Source organism: Lynx canadensis, chromosome B1 (genome assembly GCF_007474595.2).
Source record: "Lynx canadensis isolate LIC74 chromosome B1, mLynCan4.pri.v2, whole genome shotgun sequence".
NCBI classification, from domain to species: Eukaryota; Metazoa; Chordata; class Mammalia; order Carnivora; family Felidae; genus Lynx; species Lynx canadensis.
This window is the reverse complement of record NC_044306.2, coordinates 24680257-24703396: the sequence shown is the minus strand read 5'-3', so window position 1 is coordinate 24703396 and position 23140 is coordinate 24680257. Positions and strand designations below refer to the sequence as shown.

At 38.6% G+C, this 23140-nt stretch overlaps 1 protein-coding gene across 1 annotated transcript; it reads left to right on the top strand.

Moving 5' to 3' along the window:
* Positions 1-7965: 7965 nt before the first annotated feature.
* CB1H8orf48 (chromosome B1 C8orf48 homolog) lies at positions 7966-12217 on the top strand. The gene has a single exon (XM_032592826.1). It carries the CDS (start codon positions 8500-8502, stop codon positions 9397-9399), a length of 900 nt encoding a protein of 299 aa, XP_032448717.1. The 5' UTR covers positions 7966-8499; the 3' UTR covers positions 9400-12217.
* Positions 12218-23140: the final 10923 nt, after the last annotated feature.

Genomic DNA, 23140 nt, shown 5'->3' with positions numbered 1-23140 from the left:
TAAAATAACAGTAATTTCTGCCCTACACTTGTTTGGAATTTTACCAGATACTCAAATGGAGCGGTGGAAAATCATTACTTGAAAACATTAAAATCTCTGAAATATATGAATCAAAATACTTTAAAATAACGGTTTAAAATTAAAATTTTAAATTTTAGTTATTTTCCAGAAAAAACAAAAATTTCTTATTTGAAACACTAGATGTGAGCCATCACTCTAAAGTCTGGCCAGTCACATTTGTAATAGTGTCAGAGAATATACATTATATTCACAAGACCCCCAAAGACCTTCATCTAAAACAAAGATACTTTTTAAAAAAAAAATTCAGTTTATTTATTTATTTTGAGAGAGACAGAGACAGTGTGAGCAGGGGAGGGGCTCTCTCTGTGAGAGAGGGAGAGGGAGAGGGAGAGGGAGAGGGAGAGGGAGAGGGAGAGGGAGAGGGAGAGAGAGAGGGAGAAGCCAAAGCAGGCTCTGCCCTTCCAGAGCAGAGCCCGACGGGGGGCTTGAACCCACAAAACCATGAGATCATGACCTAAGCCGAAACTGAGAGTTGGATGCCCAACCGACTGAGCCACCCAGGCGCCCCAAAACAAAGATACTTCTTAATTAACAAAGTCAAAATCACTCACTACAATGTAGCTCTACATACCCCAACAAAGCAGTTCGTCTTAAGTGCCTGTATTTAACTACTCTATTTTCTCACTTAGCACATTACAAGCAGTTTCACACTAAAAGGCTATTCTGGAGGCAAACTATCTGACTAGCCTTTAATCTATTTTTCATAAAAAATACATGCTGTGGGTTCAACTGCATGTCCACCAAATTCTTCAGAACCCCAAGTTCTTCAGAACGTGCATCCCTTTAGAGATCAGGTCTTCATAGAGGTAAGCAACTTAAAATAGGGTCAATCGGGTGAGACACCAATATGGCTGGTGTCCTTAGAAAAGGTGAAATTTGGAATACAGACACACATACAGGGAGAATACCATATGAATATGAAGACAGCCGTCTACTAGTGAAGGAGAGAGGCCCGGAGCAGACCCTTCCCTTACAGCCCTCAGGAGGAAACAACCCTGTCAGTGCCTTGATTTCAGACTACTAGTTTCCAGATCATGGGACATTTTCTGTTGTTTAAACCACTCAGTTTGTGGTACTTTATTATAGCAGCCCCAGCAAAGGAATCCATCACACATATTAAAAAGAATGTTCCATCTCTCTGGCAACTTCCTTTAAAAAGAGATAACTGAAATTATGGTCATTTTTCTTTATTCTAAAAAATTAAAATTGCAATACTTGGAATGCCTTGGCTCAAACTGTGTTGCTAGTTTTTATTATAACAGTTACGTATGAATCAATTTGTCTATAATTATCTATTCAAATTAGATAAATAGTAGGTATTTAGAAAATGTTTAGAAATAAAAACTTGTTAGGGGCACCTGGGTGGCTCAGTCAGTTGAACACCTGACTCTCGATTTTGGCTCAGGTGATGATTCCAGGGTCCTGGGATCGAGTCCCACACTGGGTTCTGCACTGAGCATGGAGACTGCTTGGGATTCTCTCTCTCTCTCTCTCTCTCTCTCTCTCTCTCTCTCCCCCTTCCTCACTCCTGGGCACGTGTACTCTCTCTCTCTCTCTCAAAAAAATTAATGAATAAATATGTAAAATTAAAAATTAAAAAAAATGTGTATCCTTGTTGCATTTGCAAGATCTCATTTTATTTAAACTTAAAATTGCTAATGCTTTTATCATTTTTAAATGTTTATTTTTGAGAGAGACAGATTGCTCACGTGCATGGGGGAGGGAGAGAGAGAGAGAGTCAGAGGATCAGAAGCTGTTTCCGTGCTGACGGCAATATGGGGCTCGAACTTGTAAACTGTGAGATCATGACCTGAGCCAAAGTCCACACTTAACCAACTGAGCCATCCAGGTGCCCCTAAACTTAAGTTTGAAAACCACAAATCCAGGTAATGTGAATAATGCTCCTGTAATATTAAAAAAGAAGCACAGATAGTAAATTTACTTACATCTTTAGTTGAGAGTTTGCTCTCTATCAATTGATGAATTTCCTTAATATTTTATCTATCATCTATTTATCTACCAGAGCTTTGCTACAATAGCATCTTATAGGACATTTCTGTGTCATGCAGCTCATTCTGACTTTTGTTTTTCTAAGTTCAAAAATATTTCTAAACTATCAGGAAATTTTATATATGTTTCACATGTCTAAGACAAAGATACAGCTACTTGAAACAATAAAAATTTACTAAACTAGCAGGCTATAAACTAAAAATACAGAGATCTATAGTGTTCCAGTAGATAAATAACAATCAGTTGCAAGATACAGTGGATCACGGTACAATCACTAACATAAAAGTATATAAAATAAAATGAAGTAAAATCCATGCACTTAAAGAAATGGACAGAATCTAAATGGGGAAACTACCTAAAAGATGTCAAAGTATACTGGAATACTTGTGAAGACACGCCATATTTCTGGATAGGAAGACCCAATTTAAAAAATCCTCAATGTTTATAAATTTAGTGGATTCTAATAAAAGACTGTAGGTTTTTTGCTTTTACCCTGAACCAAGACAGGTTGGTCATAAAGGTCATTTGGAAAGATAAAGATATAAGAACATACAAGAACTACCTGAAAATGAAGGAGAGGGGTCTGGCCCTATGAGATGTTAAAACATACTACAGAGTCTGTTAAAACAGTATAGTATTGGTATGTAGAAATTGAAAGAAAAAGCACTGTACTAGAACTGAAACTCAAAACAAACAAACCACAACCCAACACAAACAAACAAAAAACTAAGTGCATATGAGAATTTATGATAAAGTCAGCATCTAAAGACAGTGGGGTAACAAAGAACCTTTTGGTATATATGGTTGAATCAATGGATAGCCATAGAGAAAAGTACAAAATTAGATTTATTCTTCACATTAGAGAAGAAACTATAAAAGAATTAGAGTGTTAACACAGAGAATAAAAAGAATCACAAATACTCTAAGAAAACTTGGGTAAGTTTATTTATAACATGGGACTAGACAAAAATGTTTAATGTGATTAAGAATCCTAGAACATAAGGAAACAGATTGATGCATTTGCTACATGAAATAAAAAATCCAACTTTTGGATGGCAAAGAGCATATGCAAATGAAACGACAAAGTGTGAAAATCATTTGGGAATGATCTCACAGACAAATGGTTAATATTTCCAATATTAAAATGATTTTTTTAAGTTTATTTATTTTGAGAGAGAGGGGCAAAGAGAGAGGGAGAGAGAGGATCCCAAGCAGGCTCTGCGCTGCCAGCACAGGGACTGATGTGGGGCTTGAATCCACAAACCGTGAGATCATGACCTGAGCTGAAATCAAGAGCTGGAGGCTTGGGGCGCCTGGGTGGCTCAGTGGGTTGAGCGTCCGACTTCGGTTCAGGTCGCGATCTCGCGGTCCGTGAGTTCGAGCCCCGCGGCGGGCTCTGGGCTGACAGCTCAGAGCCTGGAGCCTGCTTCCGATTCTGTGTCTCCCTCTCTCTCTGCCCCTCCCCCGTTCATGCTCTGTCTCTCTCTGTCTCAAAAATAAATAAAAAACATTAAAAAAAATTAAAAAAAAAAAAGAGCTGGAGGCTTAACGGAATGAGCCACCCAGGAGCCCCTCCGATATTAGAACAAGTGCTTCTTAAAAATTCAGAAGAATAAATCAAAAATCTTGTGGAAAAATGGGTACAATAAATGGACAGTACACGAAAAAATAAATATAAACGGCCCTTATACACATACAATGGTGTTCAGTCTCACTTATAATAAGAGGAATTCGATTTAAAATTACACTGAGATACCATTTCTCATCCATTAGATTCACAAAAATTGATAACTCTGAGTACATATCCCGATGGCCAGGCTCTTGGGAACCATTGTTCTTATACACTGCTGACAGGAACGCAAAATATGTATCCCCTATAGAGGGAAATTTGGAAAAAAAAAAACAACAACAAAAAAAAACACCCTACATATGCCTTTGTCTTTTGATTTGCTAATCTCACTCCTAGAAATCTTATTGGAGATATACCTCCACAAATACACAGAAAAATTCGATTCCTTTTAAGACCAAAATGCTCACCAAAATGTGAGAATTATTGTGGTACATTCCCACACAGAAGACAATGCCATTGTAAACAGAGACAAGGAGGGTGTCTAGAATAAAGTGAAGTGATATCCCAGATAGGTTTCTAAGAAAAAAACAAAACAAAACAAAACAAACAAAAACAAGTGTAAAGCAATGCGTAGAGTATGCTGAATATATATATTTTTTTTGTAAGAAAGAGTGTACAAATGTGTACTGATTTATAACTTCTCAAAGCAACTTGGAAGCATAAATCAAGAACTTTAATGATTGTCAACGGGGAATGTAATCATAGCTACAGAGAAAAAGCTAAATTTCTGTGTGCTCTTTTATTTTTTTTTTTTCTCTTTCCTTTTTGAAAACTGGTTTTACTTTGGAAGCATTGTGGAGGAAAAGAGACTTGAGAAGTGTTATCAGCCAAATGCAGCGAGGAGACCTCGATACAAGCACGACAGCTTGCAAAAAGGCATTTTTGACACAGAGAAATTTGACTACAGAATAATTATTAGATTATATTAAGGAATTATTATGTTTTAGGTGTGATAATCATCATAATGCGGTTAGATTTTTAGACAGGCATTACTTCTGAGAGACATAAACTGAATAATTATGAATAAATTAATATTTTATCTTGGATTTATTACAATGCAGTAGGGGGTAAAAAGTGAAAGGAAGGAACTGATATCTTAAAAGCCCTAAAACTGTACATACATTTTGACCAATCAGGTATAATTTCTGGGATTTATCATAAATGTATAGCTATGAATATACATAAAGATTTAATTAGAGAAACATTTATTCCAATAATTTTTTGGAGCGAAAAACTGGAAATAATTTGTGCCTAAATCATTTACTTAAATAAATCAAATATGTATAAATGTTTTCAAAATAATTTGAATGGAAAAGTCATATTATTACTAATTGAAGAAAATAGTTCATAAAAACATAATATTTTGTTAACAAAAATTATTTAAGGAGAAATAGAAAGTGTTTTATAAATGTTTATAGTATAATCATTGGGAGATTGGAATTCGGGCAACTTTTACTTAAAATCAACATTGGAGGCTTATATTTATCTTTTAAAGTACCTACAATAAACATGTATTTCCTTTGCAAAACAATAATTATTAAAGTAAAAGGTGACTTTGCATAACGTAATCAATTTCAGCAAAATTACAGAAGATACATAGGAAAAAAGAATGGAAAGTTTCAGATATTTGTGAGAGGGAAAACATTTTAAAGACATGAATAACAACCACTGTCCCATAAGCTGAAATAATTAAAAAAAAATTTTAATGTTTATCTATTTTTGAGAGAGAGAGAGAGAGAGAGAGAATGAGAGAATTAGCAGGGGAGGGGCAGAGAGAGAAGGAGACACAGAATCTGAAGCAAGCTCCAGGCTCTGAGCTGTCAGCACAGAGCCCGACATGGGGCCCGAACCCACAAACCATGAGATGATTACCTGAGCTGAAGTCAGATGCCTAACCAACTGAGCCACCCAGGCACCCCAATAATGTTTTTAATATGAGTGATATAAGATTCTCTACTCTGCAAAAATCGTTCCTCACCGTGAGATTTCTCACACATTCATCTTAGACCCTTAGGAGAAGAGATAATAGTTTATTGTGCTTAATCCACAGAACCAAGAACAATGCTGTGAAGTTTAGGTAAAGGGTAGAATATTTTTGAAAGATCTGTTAACTTAATTTCCCTTTTTCATAAACTAGATGCCCTTCTTTTACCCTGTACACCACAATGGCTCTGTGTGTATGCTGAATATATATATATATATATATATATATATATATATATATATTTTTTTTTTTTTTTTTTTTTTTTTTCCAGGAAGCAACTGGAAGTGTGTCCTGTCTCCAAAAAAAGAGAAATAAGAGAGAAAGGGAATTAGACAGGAAGACTAATTTTGACCTTCTCCCTCTGGGGGTAAGCCCCTGGCTGTAAGGCACATTTGATTGTTGAGGGAAAGCTGGACAAAGAGCTTCGCCCTGCTCCCCGTTAAGAGCTTTGAAGGAAGAGACAGTGTCTGCAGGGCAACAAAAGTAGTGCCATCGGGTGGTTAGGCCAGGAGCACCTGATTTATTTCCTTACTTCCTATTCCTCCCAGCCCTTGAAGTGGCAAGGGCTCCTGCCTACGCTGTGTGTGCCAGAGCACATTGTTTTTTTAAATTTTTTAATTATGTGTTATTTTTATTTTTATTTAAATTTGAGAGAGAGAGAGAGAATGAATGAATCCAAATCAGGCTCCGTGCTAAGCATAAGCTCAGTCCCAGGCCCTGGGATCATGACCTGAGCTGAAATCAAGAGTCAGATGCTCAAGCAACTGAGCCACCCAGGCACCCAGAGCACATTAGTTATGGCATTTCACAAGCATACATTTGAGAGAAAAAGAGCCAACCTACAGAAGGGATCCAAACAGCCATGGGTGTCAAAGCATAGGCAAGATAGCCAGGAGACGTTTCGGCAAGTTCCACTAAACTTGCATTTTGTCAGGACCCTGGAAGGAACCTAACTGGGTCTTGGAAAACACACATATTAGAATACTAAACAATTTACTGGCTCATGCTGGTTATTACAAAAAAAAAAAAAAAAAAGAAAGAAAGAGAAGTCAATTACAGGATATTCTCCCCAAAAGTATCTGCTTCTAGGATAAGGTTATGAAAAAATATTTAGCACATTAGGAGACATGAATATAGTTTATTTAAAGTATAGCTCCTTTGATCAATGTTTTCAGTTAAAAAGCGTTATAATGAATTATGTATAAATATTCAGACGATAAGGAAGTTTTTTAAAATAAACATAAAAAATGAAATCTTGAGCTATTGAGATGCTGGAAATCACTTGGAGCTATCCACAAATTATATAAAGACCAACATATGATAAAATATTATCTGGGTTGAATAAATGAAGTTGCAATCTTTATCATTAATATGAAGCTGGCTCATATTTGAGAGATGCTTTTTGAACATTTCAGACTTTTGACTCTTTGCCAAGGTGGACATTTTTGGAATAACATTAAGTATATCCTGGTTAGACTTGAATAACACACACGGGACTGACCAGGGAGCCCATTCTCTTGAAATTATCTCCCATTCTTACTAAGACCTAGACTCAGACATTTATTAAGACCTAGAAAAAGTCTATCTTTAGAGTCAACGTATTCTGATTCGAGAGAATAGTTATTAATAAAATTCTGCCATGTTTTAAAAGAGGCTATCCTAAAAGGATATGTCGGGTAAAAGAGTAAATGGGTTGGGGTGGGGGTGGTTCAGAAAGATAAAGATGGGAGTTCCTTGACCTGGTAGTATTTATTTCACAGAATCTACTTTGTGACGTTGCATTTACTTCTGTTTTCAGAGTCATTCAATGCATTTACTTAACAGATGTATCTAACGCCTTCTAATGCGTCAGGGAGGTTTTAATTTAGTGGGGTGGTGTGGGGGGACGTCATCAAATAGCTGCAAACCATGAAAGAAAGGCTGTAAAGAGTCTGGGGCAGGGGTGGGTATGAAGCCCTTCCTGAGGAAATGGGATTTGAAGGGGTAACAATAATAAATCACATAAAAAGAAGGGGTGCTGACATGCCAGCCAGAGAACTGCTTGAACCAAAGACCTGAGAACCTGTGTTTCGCAAAGCCGGAGCACAGACTGACGTCCCAATACTGGAGCACAGAAAGTTGTGCAAGATGTGCAGGCAGTCTTGTAAGGATGGTTTCAGCAGTTCCATATTTACTCTAAGACATGGTTGACAAAGAGGTGATCTCCTGGCTAGAAGATCTGCAGACGTGTTTTTGCTTGCGCTTTTGGGCCAGCATTTTTTTTTTTTTTTTTTAATTTGGGCAGGGCAACATTCTTAAATTAGTTCAGAGGCCACCTATCCCTCGTCGGCCTCAGACAAATATTTGACTTCTGAGGAAAAGGAGTTTGTTAGCTTTTCTAAAGGATTGTCAGATTTTATATTTAAAACAGCACTACAGAAGAGCCGCTGGAAAGCAAACACGGTCCGAGCCTTGCACACCCAGCGAGACCTGCGCTTGTCGGTGCAGCGCAGAGGCGAAGCTGGGGAGGGCGGGGGAAGAGGAGGAGCTCGGCGCCTGCCCGCACCCACTGCGCATGACCGCATGACGCTGCCGCCCCCGTTGCCAAGGCAGCGGGAAGGCGTAGCCCGGAAGGGGAGCCTTGCTGAGCGACAGCCCTGAGACTGATCCCCGGTGCGCTCGGGGCTCGCTAGTTCCTGAGCCGGTCTTGACCGGAACAAAGCCGATGAACACCCAAGTATGATGCAAAGGATAGCCATCTGCACAGAGGAATTCACAAGAGCCAGGGGAACTGGCCCAAACGGACTTGAGGGCTATGGCAGACCTTTCTGAGGACACCAGTCCTGATGAGGTACAGAGTTCCGGTTCATTCAGCTCCTCTGGAGGACTGCAGCCCTGGCCCCAGGCCTCTGGGAGCAAACCTGCGAGTGGAAAGCCGACCACACCCTTGGAAGACGGAGACAAACAATCTGAACTTCCAGACTACAAAAATAGTGAGGAGAAGTTCAGTAGAAAATGGATCAACTATCTCAAGGGCAAAGAAACTAACTCTGGACAGTACCAACCAGACGCTAAACTTCAGACACAAAGCACTCAGGTATCCGGTGAAGAACTGAATGCCCGGCAGTCTTTTTGCGCCCTTAAGATAAGCCTGATCCATCGCAGAGCAAACTTGAAGGAGAAAAAGAACAGCAGACAAAAAAAGCCACAGCTTAGATTGGTTGCAGAGGCTTCAGAGATAGATGTCTTAAACTGTACTGTGCCTGATGAACTTTTGAACAGAATCTACTTAAAAAACATAAGGACAGCACCAAAACAGGTGGCAACAGCTGATCAACACATTTCTTCTCAGTGCCCCAGTTGCAACAGAAAAAGAGCAGAACTGGCTCAATCGGCCTTTCTGAGACAAAAGAAGACTTTACTGGAGTCACTTCTACTCCAAGAGAAAATGGATGAACATCTTTATACCAGAGACTTTCTTACCCTTATTGGAGATGCACATCAGGGCCTCCCCAGGCTTTCAGATGATCCCAAAATAATCTGGAAAAGACTGAATGAGAAAAGTCAGATCAGAAACTCTGGTTTTGAAAGGTCAGATACAGAACAGGTGTGGCAGAATGAAAAAAGTGTTTGTCATTTACCTTTTCTCCACCACCTGTCCAAACCACTTACGCTATCCAAACAGAACACAGTGTTTATTAATGATAATGTGTAATGTGGATAAATGTTTCTGTTGTGTATTTGAATAATCATCATTTTTACAGGCACTTTGGAAACCAATTTAAGACTTTACTATGTTTTCTTCACAGATGTGACGACTAAAAACTTTCCATCCCGTACATTTTTTCACATTATAGAGGGCAACATTGTAGTTGGTATACTTGCAAAGTTTTCACAATCCAGGAGAGAGATGTTGGTAGTTTAGGGTTTTGACCATACCACAGAAAGAAGTACAGAAATGTAAGAGATAGTTAGGAGGTAATAACAGCCTTTGGTGAAGTAATGGATATGGGAGTTAAGAAAGGGTAAATGTTAAGAATGTTACTAAGTTTCTGACTTGTGCATTTGGATGAAAGATAATATCATTAAGATAGGAATACTGGAAAAGATCTTGTTTGATGGTAGTGATTAAGAGTGTGATTATCTGGACAAAGTTTAAGGTATATTTGAGACATCCACATTGAGAGGTTGAGAAACAGTTGGTTATTTGTGGTTGCAGTCTAAAGAAAAGGTTGAGCCTAGAGATTTGAAATAAAGTTGGAGGGGTGGTGGTGGTGGAATCACTGACATCTGGTTGGGACTTGAAATAAGAGATATGGTGAGCTTTTCTAGAAGAAAGCAGAGTGAGAGAGAGGAGGGGCTATGAGCAACTCCTGAGAAATTCAGCAACTAACGGCTGGGTGGGAGAGAATAAGCCAGCAAAGGAGGTTGAGAAGAAATGATCATAGGAAACCAGGAATGTGTCATGTTACAGAGATCAAAGAAAGAATATTCCAAAAAGGATGGGTTGCCTAAGCATGCTAACTCAACAGAAAGTTCCTGTGAGATAACTTAGTTATGTGTTGGATTCTGTTGACCTTAGCAATAGTCACTTCACTTACAGAAATTGGGCAGACAGACTAAGTGGATTGAGGAGTAAATGTAAGTTAAGGAAATGAAGACTTTGAATACACTATATTCCTGGTTAAGTGCAGGGAGATGGGGGGGAGGGGGTAAGCTGGAGATAGATACAGAATTGAGGAAAGAATGCTCTAAAAAGCCATTTTGTTCATAAAGATTCTATGAAACTTTTCTTGTTCATCCTAATTTCCATTCTGATGAAACAGTATCACCCCCTGGAGAATACCATGGTAATCTGAAAATACATTTGTTGGAAAAGTGTTAGATGCATTCTGAGAAATTTTATCTGTGATTTCCCTATAAAAACATAAATCCTAGAATTACCGACAGCATCTGGACGTCATTTTTCTACATGTCTAACACCTAAGCTGTCACAGTCAAAAAGAAATTTGTAAAAATCAGCACAAAACAGTTTTTGTGTCATGTTCCAATAACACTCTTTGGAGTTTAGACCTTCATTTATGTATAAAGATACTGTTGTATCCTGTAGAATTTAGCATATTTCCTCTTAGTCATTCCTAAATAAAATGGAAAACAAATCATTACCATTTTCATAGTAACTTTTTATTTAAAATCCACATTATGTCATTCTTTCTTTGCCATCTCAATATATTCACATTTCACAATCAAATTCGGAATAATTTCCCATTTAGAATTCCCCATTAAAGGTCATAATCCACCCCTTTAGTCAACTAGGCTAGAAATGTTAGAGTCATTATTTGTTCCTCTTTTAACAACCCCCAAGCTAACTACTTTTCAGCAAGACCACTGGATCATTCTTTAGTATCTTCTGACCATGACTTCTCATTTCCATCTCATTACCACTATCCTCATCATCTCAGCCTCTCACTCCCGGCTTCCCTCCTCTCCAGTCCATTGTCTGCACAGTTGGCAGAATTATTTTTCTAACACAGAGACCTGTTCAACTTATTTCCTCGATTAAAAAAGTAGTATCTGATTTATCAGTGTTGTAGAAATAGCTCAAATTAACCAATGCCACATAGAGGTTCCTTCATATCTGGTCCCCATTTACCTATCTAATCTCATCTTCTATGCCTCCCCCCCCCAAACCCCCATATTTTATCCTCTACACAACTTTCACATCTCTGAACTCTCTTGTTCTTTGTGCTGCTGTGGTCTACAAGTAACATTTGTTTTATTCAAATTCTCTTAATTGTCTTTTATAGCTGGTGTACTCTTTAATTTTGTTTTAGTTCTTCTATTTCATTATAGTAAATAGGTAATACAGTTACACGGTTTAAAAAATCAAAATGATGTTAAAAGGTTTTAGTATGCAGTTTTCCTACCACCCTGATCCCATCCCATCCCACTTAATTCTATGCTGTCCAGCCAGACCCTTGCCTGCCAGGGGTTAACTCTTTACTTGCTGAATGATCAGACAACCAGGTATCCCAGGATGAGGACAGAGGTAGAAGAAATGCAGGAATTGGGGAGTGGCCATTTACCAATCAGGACAGAGTATTTTTATATTTTAAACAGTCTGAACTGAATTAGTGTGTATGAGCTGAATATTCATGTTAACCGTAAGTAGCCACTTACGCTAGTTTCTTATGCCTTTCAAGTGTTTATGCAAACATAAACATCAAAGATAACTTAAGTACTCTCTTCTGTACCTTGTTTCCCCCCCCTGTTATAACGTGTGTATGTGCGTATATATATCATAAAATTTGCTATTTTAGCCATGGCTAATTGTACCATTCAGTGGCATAATTTACATTTACAATGTTGTATAGTTTCTCATCACCCCAAACAGAAACTCCAGATCCATTAAGCAATAACCGCCCCCCCCCACCCCGCCCCATTTGCTCCTTCCAGTCCCTGGTAGCTGGCCTCTAATGTACTGTGTCAATGAATTTGCTTATTCTAGACATTTCATATAAATGGAATCAAAATATTTGTTCTTCTGTGTCTGGCTTATTTTACCACACACCGTTTTGAAGATTCACCTATATTGTAGCATGTATCAGAATTTCATTCTGTTTAAGACTGAATATTATACCGTTATATGCATATACATTAGAGGTATGTTTACTCATTCATCTGCTGATGGACACTTGGGTTGTTTCCACTTTTTGGTTACTGTGAATAATGCCACTATGAGTGTTGGCATACAAGTAACTGTTTGGACACCCGTTTTCAATTCTTTGGGGTCGATACCTAGAAGTAGAATGGCTGGGTCACATGGTAATTCTAACTTTTTCAACAACTGCCAGATGGTTTCCACAGCAGTTACAGAACTTTACATTTCCACGAGCAAGGTACAAGGGTTCCAAATTTTCCATGTCTTGTTATGTTCTATTTTTTAAAAATGATAACCATGCAAGTAGATGTGAAGCAGCAACTCATTTCACTTTGGATTTTCATTTGCCTGATGAGGTTGAGCATCTTTTCAAGTGCTTATTGGCCATATTGTATCATCTTTGGAGAAATGTCTATTCAAAGACCTTTTTTTTTTAATTGGGTTGACTATTTTATTGAATTGGAAGAGTTATTGATATATTCTGGATCTGAAAATCTTATCAGATATGTGAGTTGCAAATATTTTCTTCCATTCTGTGGGTTGCCTTTTCAGTCTCTTAATAGTGTTCTTTGGTGCATAAAACTTTTGGATTTTAATGTAGTCAAATGTGTCTGTTTTTTCTTTTGTTGTGTATGCTTTTGTTGTCGTATTTAAGAAAGCATTGCCAAATCTAAGGTCATGTGTATTTGTCCCTCTGTTTTCTTCTAAGTGTTCTGTGGTCTTAGGTCTTGTGTTTAGGTGTTTAACCCATTTTGAATTTTCTTTTCATTTATGGTGTGAAGTAAGGCTTCATTCTTCTACATGTGGATATCCAGTTTTTCCAGCACAATTATTGAAGAGACTGCTCTTTCCCCATTGAACAGTTTCAGCACTCCTGTCAAAAATCAGTTCACCATAAATTTGAGGGTTTATTCCTAGGCACTAAATGCTATTCCACTGATCTGTAGGTCTCCTTATGCTGGTACCACAATGTCTCATTATTGTGCTTTGTACTTAGTTTTGAAATCAGTATATGTGAAATCTTCTTCTCTGTTATTCTTTTTCAAGAGTGTTTTGGCTATTCAGTGTCTCTTAAGAGTCCACATAGGGGCGCCTGGGTGGCTCAGTCGGTTAAGCAGCCGACTTCGGCTCAGGTCATGATCTCACGGTCTGTGAGTTCGAGCCCCGCGTTGGGCTCTGTGCTGACAGCTCAGAACCTGGAGCCTGTTTCAGATTCTGTGTCTCCCTCTCTCTTTGCCCCTCCCCTGTCCATGCTCTATCTCTCTCTGTCTCAAAAATAAATAAACGTTAAAAAAAAAATTAAAAAAAAAAAGAGTCCATATAAATTTTAGGATGGTTTCTTCCATTTCTGCAATAAACATCATTGGAATTTTGATGGGGATTGCATGGAATCTGTAAATTGCTTTGATAATATTGTCATCTTAACTATATTAAGTCTTCCTTCCAATCCAAGCACAAGGGATGTTTTTTCATTAACGTAGGCTTTTAATTTCTCTCAGCAGTGTTTTGTAGTTTTCAGTGTATAAGTTGTAGGATTCTTTTGTTGAATCTGTTCCTAAGCACTGTATTTTATTCCCTTGTTTGCTATTGTAAATGAAGTTTTTTCCAATCCAATTTCTTCTTGGATGTCCACTGATAGTGAATAAAACCACAACTGATTTTTTGCATGTTGATTCTGGATCCTGAAAATTTGTTTCAATTCACTTATTGGCTCTAACAGGTTTTTGTTTTTTTTTTTTTTTTAGTGGATTATTTAGAGTTTCCTAGCTATAAGATTATGTCATCTGTGAACAGAGGTAATTTTACTTTTTCCTTCCAATTTGGATAATTTTTTTTTCTTTTTCTTTTTTGCTTAATTTGGTTCTCACTTCTAGTACTATAATGAATACCAGTGGTGAAAACAGACATCCTCATCTTGTCCCTGGTAGTTTTTTGTTTTGTTTTTTTTTTTAATTGTTTTAATGTTTGTTTATTTTTGAGAGACAGAGATAGAGTGTGAGGAGGGAGATGCAGAGAGATAGAGGGAGACATAGAATCCAAAGCAGGCTCCAGACTCTGAGCTGTCAGCACAGAGCCTGATGCGGGGCTCAATCCCACAAACCCTGAGATCATGACCTGAGCCAAAGTTGGATGCTTAACCCACAGGAACCCAGGCTCCCCTGTCTTGTCCCTGGTTTGAGGGGAAGAGCTTTCAGTCTTGGACCATTGAATATGATGTTAGTTGTGGGTTGTTTATAAGTGGGCTTCTTATATTGAGGAAGTTCCCTTCTAAACTTGTTAAATTTTTATCACAAAAAAATGTTGAATTTTGTCCAAAACATTTTTTTTCTGCATCGATTGAGATGATCATATGGTTTGATGTACCATTTCGCCCAACTTAAAACCTTGTTTTCTTTGCACTCATTTGATAACCCTAAAACAATTGACTAATTAAAATCAATCATGCTCCTATGGGATTAATATAAATTCATATTAGAATACTTGTGTCTCAACATGTTTTTCCTTATTACTTGATTGTGAGCATCTCAAGTGTAGAGACTTTACATTACATCATATCTATGGCGTGTAGCACAGTTGAGCATGAATGGGGCCCAACAAAAGCTTCATGGGTGAAAAAACAAGTGCATCAAAGCAATGAAATTTAATATGTCTTTTGCACCAAAATAGGAAAAATAATTCGGGCATACCCTTTTCTGTCAACATTTTGCTTTTGTGCAGCTATCATTTTTCTTTCTCTTTCCATGGGTTGATGCTTCCCTTTTATCATGAATACACATACATTTTCTCAGTGGCAAATTAATAGAATGTTTTTGATAAGACATCTTTCCAGAAGTATGTGACCGATTAATACAGTTTTCATTTTAAAAAATATAAAAATATTTCTTTGGAATCCATGTTTTCAGACAGAAAAAAAATCATCTGAATTATTCATTTTAAAGATAATTCAGGGGCTCCTGGGAGGCTCAGTCAGTTAAAGCATCCGACTCTTGATTTTGGCTCAGATCATGATCTCATAGTTCATGAAATAGAGCCCAGCGTCAGGCTCTGTGCTTATAGTGCAGAATCTGGGGGTTCCCTCTCTCCCTCTCTCTCTGCCCTTCCCCTGCTCACTCTCTCTCTCTTAAAATAAATTAATTAAAAAAATAAAGATAATTCATGGGTTTCTGCAGTTTTGAAGCAACAAGTTTCTTGTTGCTAAACTTGAACAAAATTTTTTATTGCCTCTGAGTACATCCAAAAGGAATGAATATCCTTTTTCCAAACTCTTTATAGCTGCACTCAAGAGATTCCAGTACAGCTGGAAAAGAAAGTCCAACAGATCAGATGCTGAAAAACCACATATTTCCCCAATGCACTAAAAACGCATCCAGCAACTTAGGAATATACAAATATGCAATTTGTGTAATTGTAAGATACAAATTACATAAATATGCATCTATTTAGTTTACCTTCTGTCATCTAGAATTGTTATAAAAAATTTCTGCCTCTGCAAATCTCTATGCCTTTAATAAACAATATAATAATGAAATCCTTAAGGCAGAAGTAAGTGATGTGTCAGACGGAGAGAAAAGAAAGTTCGGTTCTGAACGTCTGAGTCATTCAAATTCCAATCTCAGAGCTATTTAGGAATGTTTGGGACACCCAGCTCAGAATATCTCCCATTTTAAACATATTAGTTTGTTTCATGGTGGAACCTAATATAGTAATTTAGTTGTATCCGCAGCAGCATGAACAAGTTGCAAAGACATAGGAATTGTGGCTCTACCTAGGTGTGGTCTTAGCCCCTCATTTTTTTTCTGGAATTGACAGATGAAAATGACATACATACATAGTTAATTTAACATACAGAAAAGGAAAAGTCAGCTGAACTTCTGTTCTCAGTTGCTAATACCCTTTGGAATAGGAAATACAGAAAATTTCCAACTTGCGGCAGACTCAAATTACAGGGAAAAATGCAAAATTCTATCAGGGTGGCAGAAATAATCTTAACGCCTGGTTTTGTTGACCCCACTGTTTGCTGACGTATTAACTGAGGTTTAGGAGAAAGTACATTGTGGTTCATGCCACCAAAAATTTGCTTTGGATGTCAAGACTGATGACCCCACACAATGCCTGAGAGGTTACGAAAGGTTTATTACTCACATAATGAAGTCTTCTCGGAGGGACAAAGGGCAAACTCCCAAGCAGATCTCCAAATGGCTCCAAAAAGAGGAAAAGAGGCTGCCTTGGCTTTTCTTGCCATTAGAGACTGGAGCTGAGGTGAGGATTCCCACCTGTGTGCTGGGACCAGCATGGTTTGAATTTCCTGCCAGTAACAAATAAGGGAGCACCTGGGCTTTCTTCTTAGCTAACCCAAATGTAGGGCAGAAGGGTGGGGCTGGCAAGTTTTGACTGTCAAACATCAAAAATGCAATCAGACTCTTTAGAATAACTCACCCCTGATATCTGACTGATGACGGAAATACACTATATTGCATTAAATGAAATTTTGACTCATTAAAGTATGCTGTAATGATGCTCTGTGAATCCTGTAGCCTGAAACTGGTGAGGGTAATAGAAGTCCCACCTACCACTTGTTCAAGAGACCAGCATTGTGTATTTTTAGAAGTGAAATGGTCACTTTGAACAACGAGCTCCAACGTGGATGTACTGTGGCTTTAATGTGTAACCTTGATTTATATTTTGAGGATCTGTCAGGCAAGAGATTCCCATAGTTACGTTCACCAAAGATAGAAACTTTGGATACGTAATTGCTGTTGCTCTCATTGGTGGAGCTGCTGGCAATGGCCCACGAGTCTGTCAACAGGCACAGATGGAATCAATTGTTGGCCAGGGTAGGATGACTGCCTAAAGTTCAGCTGATTTGGCTGACCCTTGGCTCCCATTCTCTACCAAGGATGTCCAGATTAAGGAATTAAAAGCAGAAGCTCTCCAGTAAATTCCATTCTGTGCTGTTTTGATGCTGTCCATAAAGGGTACATGCCCCCGTTGCTGTTCACTCATGGGATCCCGAAGGGCTACCTAAGTAACCAGGGGTTTGAAAGAGAAGCAACAGGTCCCCCTCTCTTGTAGGTGGAATACTCCTAAGGGTCCAGACTTCGCTGTATCTCGTAGGTAACATTTCTCTCTTGGGGAGGCTCCGGTGTTTCTGCTGAGCTTGTAGAATGCTGCCTCCATGACCCTCAGAACGATATGGAGCTTCAAAGACTCAGGGCCTGTGAGAACCTATGTTTCCAGAAGAGCTCAGTCTGCAGTCCCTAACTGCCACTCTAATGGAACCGAGAAGGGCAGTGACGCCACCAAAAATCTATGGGTGGTCCAGAAATTTTAGGAAGGATGACAAGTGTGAGAGAAACATGCTAAAACCTCTCCAGTGACTGATTCTCTGGGGGCAGGGAGAGGAACACTAACGGAACTACCTGTGTATTGCAATTTGAACAAATTCTAGAGCCCTTTGTTACAAGGGGCCCCAATTCAAGATGGGCCTATTTGTAAATAATAGCAGAAACAGACTTAAGTAAAATGTGTAAGGGAGGACTAAGTTGCCTCCAAATCCCAAAACGGCCTAAAAGATACTGGGCTTAATATGGTGGCCACAGAGAGTGACAACTGCTACTTCTTGATAGTGTTAAAGATGTAGTAGGGGCGCCTGGGTGGCTCAGTCGGTTAAGCGGCCGACTTTGGCTCAGGTCCTGATCTCACGGTCTGTGAGTTCGAGCCCCATGTCGGGCTCTGTGCTGACAGCTCAGAGCCTGGAGCCCGTTTCGGATTCTGTGTCTCCCTCTCTCTGACCCTCCCCTGTTCATGCTCTGTTTCTCCCTGTCCCAAAAATAAAATAAAACATTAAAAAAATAAATAAATAAAGATGTAGAGGCCTTCCACTTAACAAATAATTTTCAGGAATTTGACCAGGGATGCTGGGCCTTGAGACGCCCATTCCCCTTGTTGAGCTCCCTCTTTTCTTCCTTCTTTGTTTTTAATTTCGTCCTTCCATCAAAAAAAAAAAAATTATTGTATTTCATGCAACGTGGAGTGCACACATCAAAGTCACCTAGAAAAAAATTTAATGCATTAAAGACAACAATAACAACAACCTGTGTATGTGTGTGTGTGTGTGTGTGTGTGTGTGTGTCTGTGTGTGTGAAGTAGGTAGACTACATGGACAAAATTCTGGTCCCCATGGGGGAGAAATCTTTGAGGAAAACACCCCATCCATTTGACTTCATCTCTTAAATGAAAGAACGTTTCTATTGCCTCGGGAGGTTATCACACTCTGCTCCAGGCTGACAGCTTTTCCAAAGTCAGGATGTGATAATGCACACCCCTGGAGAGATTTTCTTCCACAATGAAGTGGTGTGAGGGGAAAAAAAAACAAAAACAAAAACAAAAACATTTGCACAACCACTCTCTTCAAGATAATACCATAAATATGATATTTAATATTTTCATTTTACAGTATAGGCCGTACAAACTTACTAATTCCTTAGCAAAACACGGATTCTTTAGGGGGGAAAAAGCTGTGTAAGACAATCTGTCTCTTCCTCTTGCCTAGTTTCTGGTGGTTTGCTGACAATTTTTTATATTCCTTGGCTTATAGACACATTATCCCAATCTTTGCCTTCATGTCAGGTTGAGTCCTCCCTGTGTGCATGTGCAAATTTCCCCTTTTTATGAGGACGCCAGTCGGGGCGCCCCCAATTATCTCCTTTTAACTGGACTATCTTTAAAGATCCTATCTCCAACTAAAGCCACATTCTTCAGATTAGGACTTTGGTATGTAAATTAGGACTTTGATATGTAAGTGGGGAAGGAGGGGAGTGGAACACAATTCAAACCCAAGCAGAGGGGGTGGCAGGTAAAGAATTGGAATGAAATTCCCAGAATTTCATTTTAGCTAAATCATTCTAGAATCTTAAGTTGAAGACAGGTAGTCAAGATAATAATTTTCAATCATGCTACACATTAGGATTACCTGAGAAGCTCTCAAAATAAACCACTACCCAGGCTTTCCTTCTAGGCATTCTGACTTGTCCTGGGGCAGAGACGTGGCAACAGTATTTTTCAGAAGCTTCTCAAGGGAGTATAATACACAGCTGCATTTAGAACTGCTTTTTTGGAATGATAAGGCTGAAGGCAGGAAGACCAACTCTGAGGTTGTTTTGTTAATCAAGGAAAGAGATGATAATGCTCTGAAGCTGGCATCAGCAGTGGGAAAGAGAAAGAGAGGAAGAGATAGGTGGGTTCTAGAAACAGGAAGTAAATCAGCAGGACTTAAGACTGAATGGGGTGAGGGGGTTGGTAGGGAAGAACAAAGTTGATGCCTTTCTTCCCATCAGCTACGTGCTGGTGTCATCAGCAGACATTAAAGATAAAAGAGGTTTGTTCTCTTGGGGGAGAGCGAAATAACTGAACTGATGGAATTTTTAACAAACTTGTTATTTTGAGATAATTATAGAGTCACATGCAGTTCTAATAAATAGTACAGAGAGATCTGATGTACCATCTACCCAGTTTCTTTCGATTGTAACATCTTGCAAAACTATAATAGTATATCATAGCAGGATGTTGATACAGTGGCGATACAAAACAGTTCCAGGGGTACCTGGGTGGCTCAGTCGGTTAAGCATACGACTCTTGATTTGGCTAAGGTCATGATCATGGTTCATGAGTTCAGGGCCCCATGTTGGGCTCCGCACTGGCTGTGTGCAGCCTGCTTGGGATCGTCTCTCTCAAAATAAATAAACATTTAAAAACAAATGGGGCACCTACGTGGCTCAGTGGGTTGAGCATCGACTCTTGATTTTGGTTCAGGTCACCATCGCATGGTTTGGGAGTTTGAGCCCCGCGTCGGGCTCCTTGCTGACAGCATGGAAACTGCCTGAGGTTCTCTCTCTCTCTCTCTCTCTCTCTGCCCCTCCCCTACTCGTGCACTCTCTCTCTCAAATTAAATAAACTTAAAAAAAAAAAAAGAACACTTCCATTATCACAAGATCCACTGAGTTTGAGATGCTGGCAGAGAGTGGTCAGGTAAGACTTGCTCTTCCTTACCTAGTTTTGATCACTCCAAGGTACCAGAAATCTGCCAAAACTAAGTAATATCCACCTATGTCAAGGACCTCAATGTAATAATATAACAGAGGAATTTGTAAACTTAGGATTGTATGTTTGTGCAGTGGGGTGTGGAAATACACATACCTCTAGAACCATTCAGGGAAATTGTTTACACACACATACTCATAATGCACACACACTCACAGATGCACACACATATATACCACAAGACTGTGCAAGCACAGAAACCATTCTTATTAGAAGATTCAGAATTCTGTGAGTGGCCACTCCATGAACCCCTCACATTTGAAGTGACAATACTGTCTTTTAAAGGGTGTGTTTCATTTTAACTACAGCCAAAAAGTGAGAGATTAAAAACAGCTGGAACATACGTCTATTTTCACCTCCTCCATCTGGAACTTTGTTTTTGGATATCACAGACATTTTCCAAACAAAACTCTGCTGAACAAAATGATAAATGTGGAAGAGACATGTATGTTCTTTTTTTGTTTGAAGAGCTTTATAGAATTCAAAGCATTGGTGTGTTTTTCAAACATAAAGCTAAACCTTTGAACATCACAAATAGAGTTTGCTTTCGACGGGTGACGTGGCATTGATTTCATATTTGAAATTGGGCAATGTTGTGAGCTACAATGCTGGTTCTTTAATCAGTAGGTCCTTTTAAATGGGAAATAAAAATGAAGTCTTTTCTTATATGTTGATATTTAAATACAACAACTAGACAACTAAAATAATGTGCTAGCCAATCTTGCAAGTTTCTGTTGGTAACTTACTAATTCATCCTTTTCCTTAAACTGCCCCACCAAAACTACTGTACTAGACCCTTATCAAGTCCTGCCTTAATGACTGCAATAACTTTTTCATTCTTTCCCTGACCACGCTATGCTTTTATGTCAATACCTCTATGCAATTCCAGGTTAACATTTAAAAAATGCTTTGGTAACATCACTCCCATTGTGTGTGGACTAAACTCCAAAATTCTTGACCTTTATTGTGTAGGTGCTAGTTTGAGTCCAGATTTGGTTCAAATGCCAGTTTTTCCAATTTTCCAAGTACATTCTGCAAAGGCTCATTGTCCTAGATTAACCGGTATGATAGTTACCTTAAGCTACTGTGTGGATTGCCAGAGAGAAAGAACCCAGGAAAGATAGAGGTTTGGCATGGGGCTCCTGGGTGGCTCAGTCAGCTAAGCATCTGACTTCAGCTCAAGTCATGACCTCAAGGATCATGAGTTCAAGCCCCAGGACAGGCCCTGTGCTGACAGCTCAGAGCCTGGAGCCTCCTTAGGATTCTGTGTCTTCCTCTCTCTCTGTAACCCTCCCCCCTGCCCCAGCTTATGTCTGTCTCTTTCAAAAATGAATAAATATTTAAAAAGAAAGAGGTTTGGCACAATGAGGAAGAAATCATTATTTCGAATTTTGTCTATGACATCTAGGTGAATATCTTGATTGAGAACCAAGGAAAGAGAGAAGAAGCAAAGATAAAACTTTTGCAGGCAGTAAAAAATTATAATTGCCATGTTCATCCAATGTAAGACTATTAAATGTAAATTTACTACACTACAAAAACAGATAGCCTGGGGGTATAGCATATTTAAAACCCCCAATTTTACTGGCTAATAAAGCAATAAAATTAAAGCATACTCTATAAAAATGACAGAAACAATATTAAACAAAAGTTCAAATAAAAATCTTGGTGCCATTTACCTCGAACTTTTGGCTCAATATACAATATTTCAGAGATTATGGCTACTTGACCATCTCAGCAGCTGTTTTCACAGACTAAAGATATAGACTTGGGTTTCATGGTTAAGTGATATTTATTAGACTAGGAGAAATATGGGGGGGCTAGGAGGGGTCATGGCTACTCTTTTGCTCCACATTAGGGAAGTTCTTTTGTTTTGTGACCAAGCACATAGTTTTGAGATAAGAAAAGAGAAGGTCACCTGCCTAACAAGCTAGTTTACCCCAGGGCAGTCAACCAGGTGACAGATGGAGTCAGATTGCCCTCACATTCCTATAAGAGAAGATATTTTTCACAGTTCTGGACCATATCCACTCAACATAAAACAGAATCTGATAACAATTATGGGTTGCTAGTGCACAGTGAGAAGTCAAATACCAAAGCTAGCCCTTGCCAAGTTTTTCTTTGTATTTTAACCACATGATCCATATTCTTCATTAGGCTATCCTTCATCTGTCTAAACAACAGTCTGGTGTTAGTTTATAAAACTTAACCATTCTTAGCCCAGATGCTTATGCATCCTTCTTTGGAATATATTTGTGGAGATTTAAAATCAGCAGTTTGATATAAATATCCGGAGTTTGGAGGTAGAGATGAGATATTGGTTCATTGACATATGGGAATTAAAGCCTTACAATTGGATGAGGTGGCCTAGGGAGCACCTGTTGATAGAGAAAGAGGCCAAGGGTAAGGCGCCTGGGTAATCCAACAATTAGAAGCTAAATAGAGCAAGGAGGCCAAGCACATGGAATGCAAAAAGTAGCTACATGGGTGTGATATTTATTGACTTTTGGAATGACTTTTAGAAAATTTTAATTCGAGTGTTCTGCCTCATCCCCCTATTTTTACTATTGGATGATTTACGACTTTTATACTTCAATGACGCAGACTATTTGTTGTGATGCTTTAATTCCCTCCCCCAATTAGCCTTTTGTTTGTTTCACTTATATTTTAATATCTCCCTCATTTTTTGTAGTCA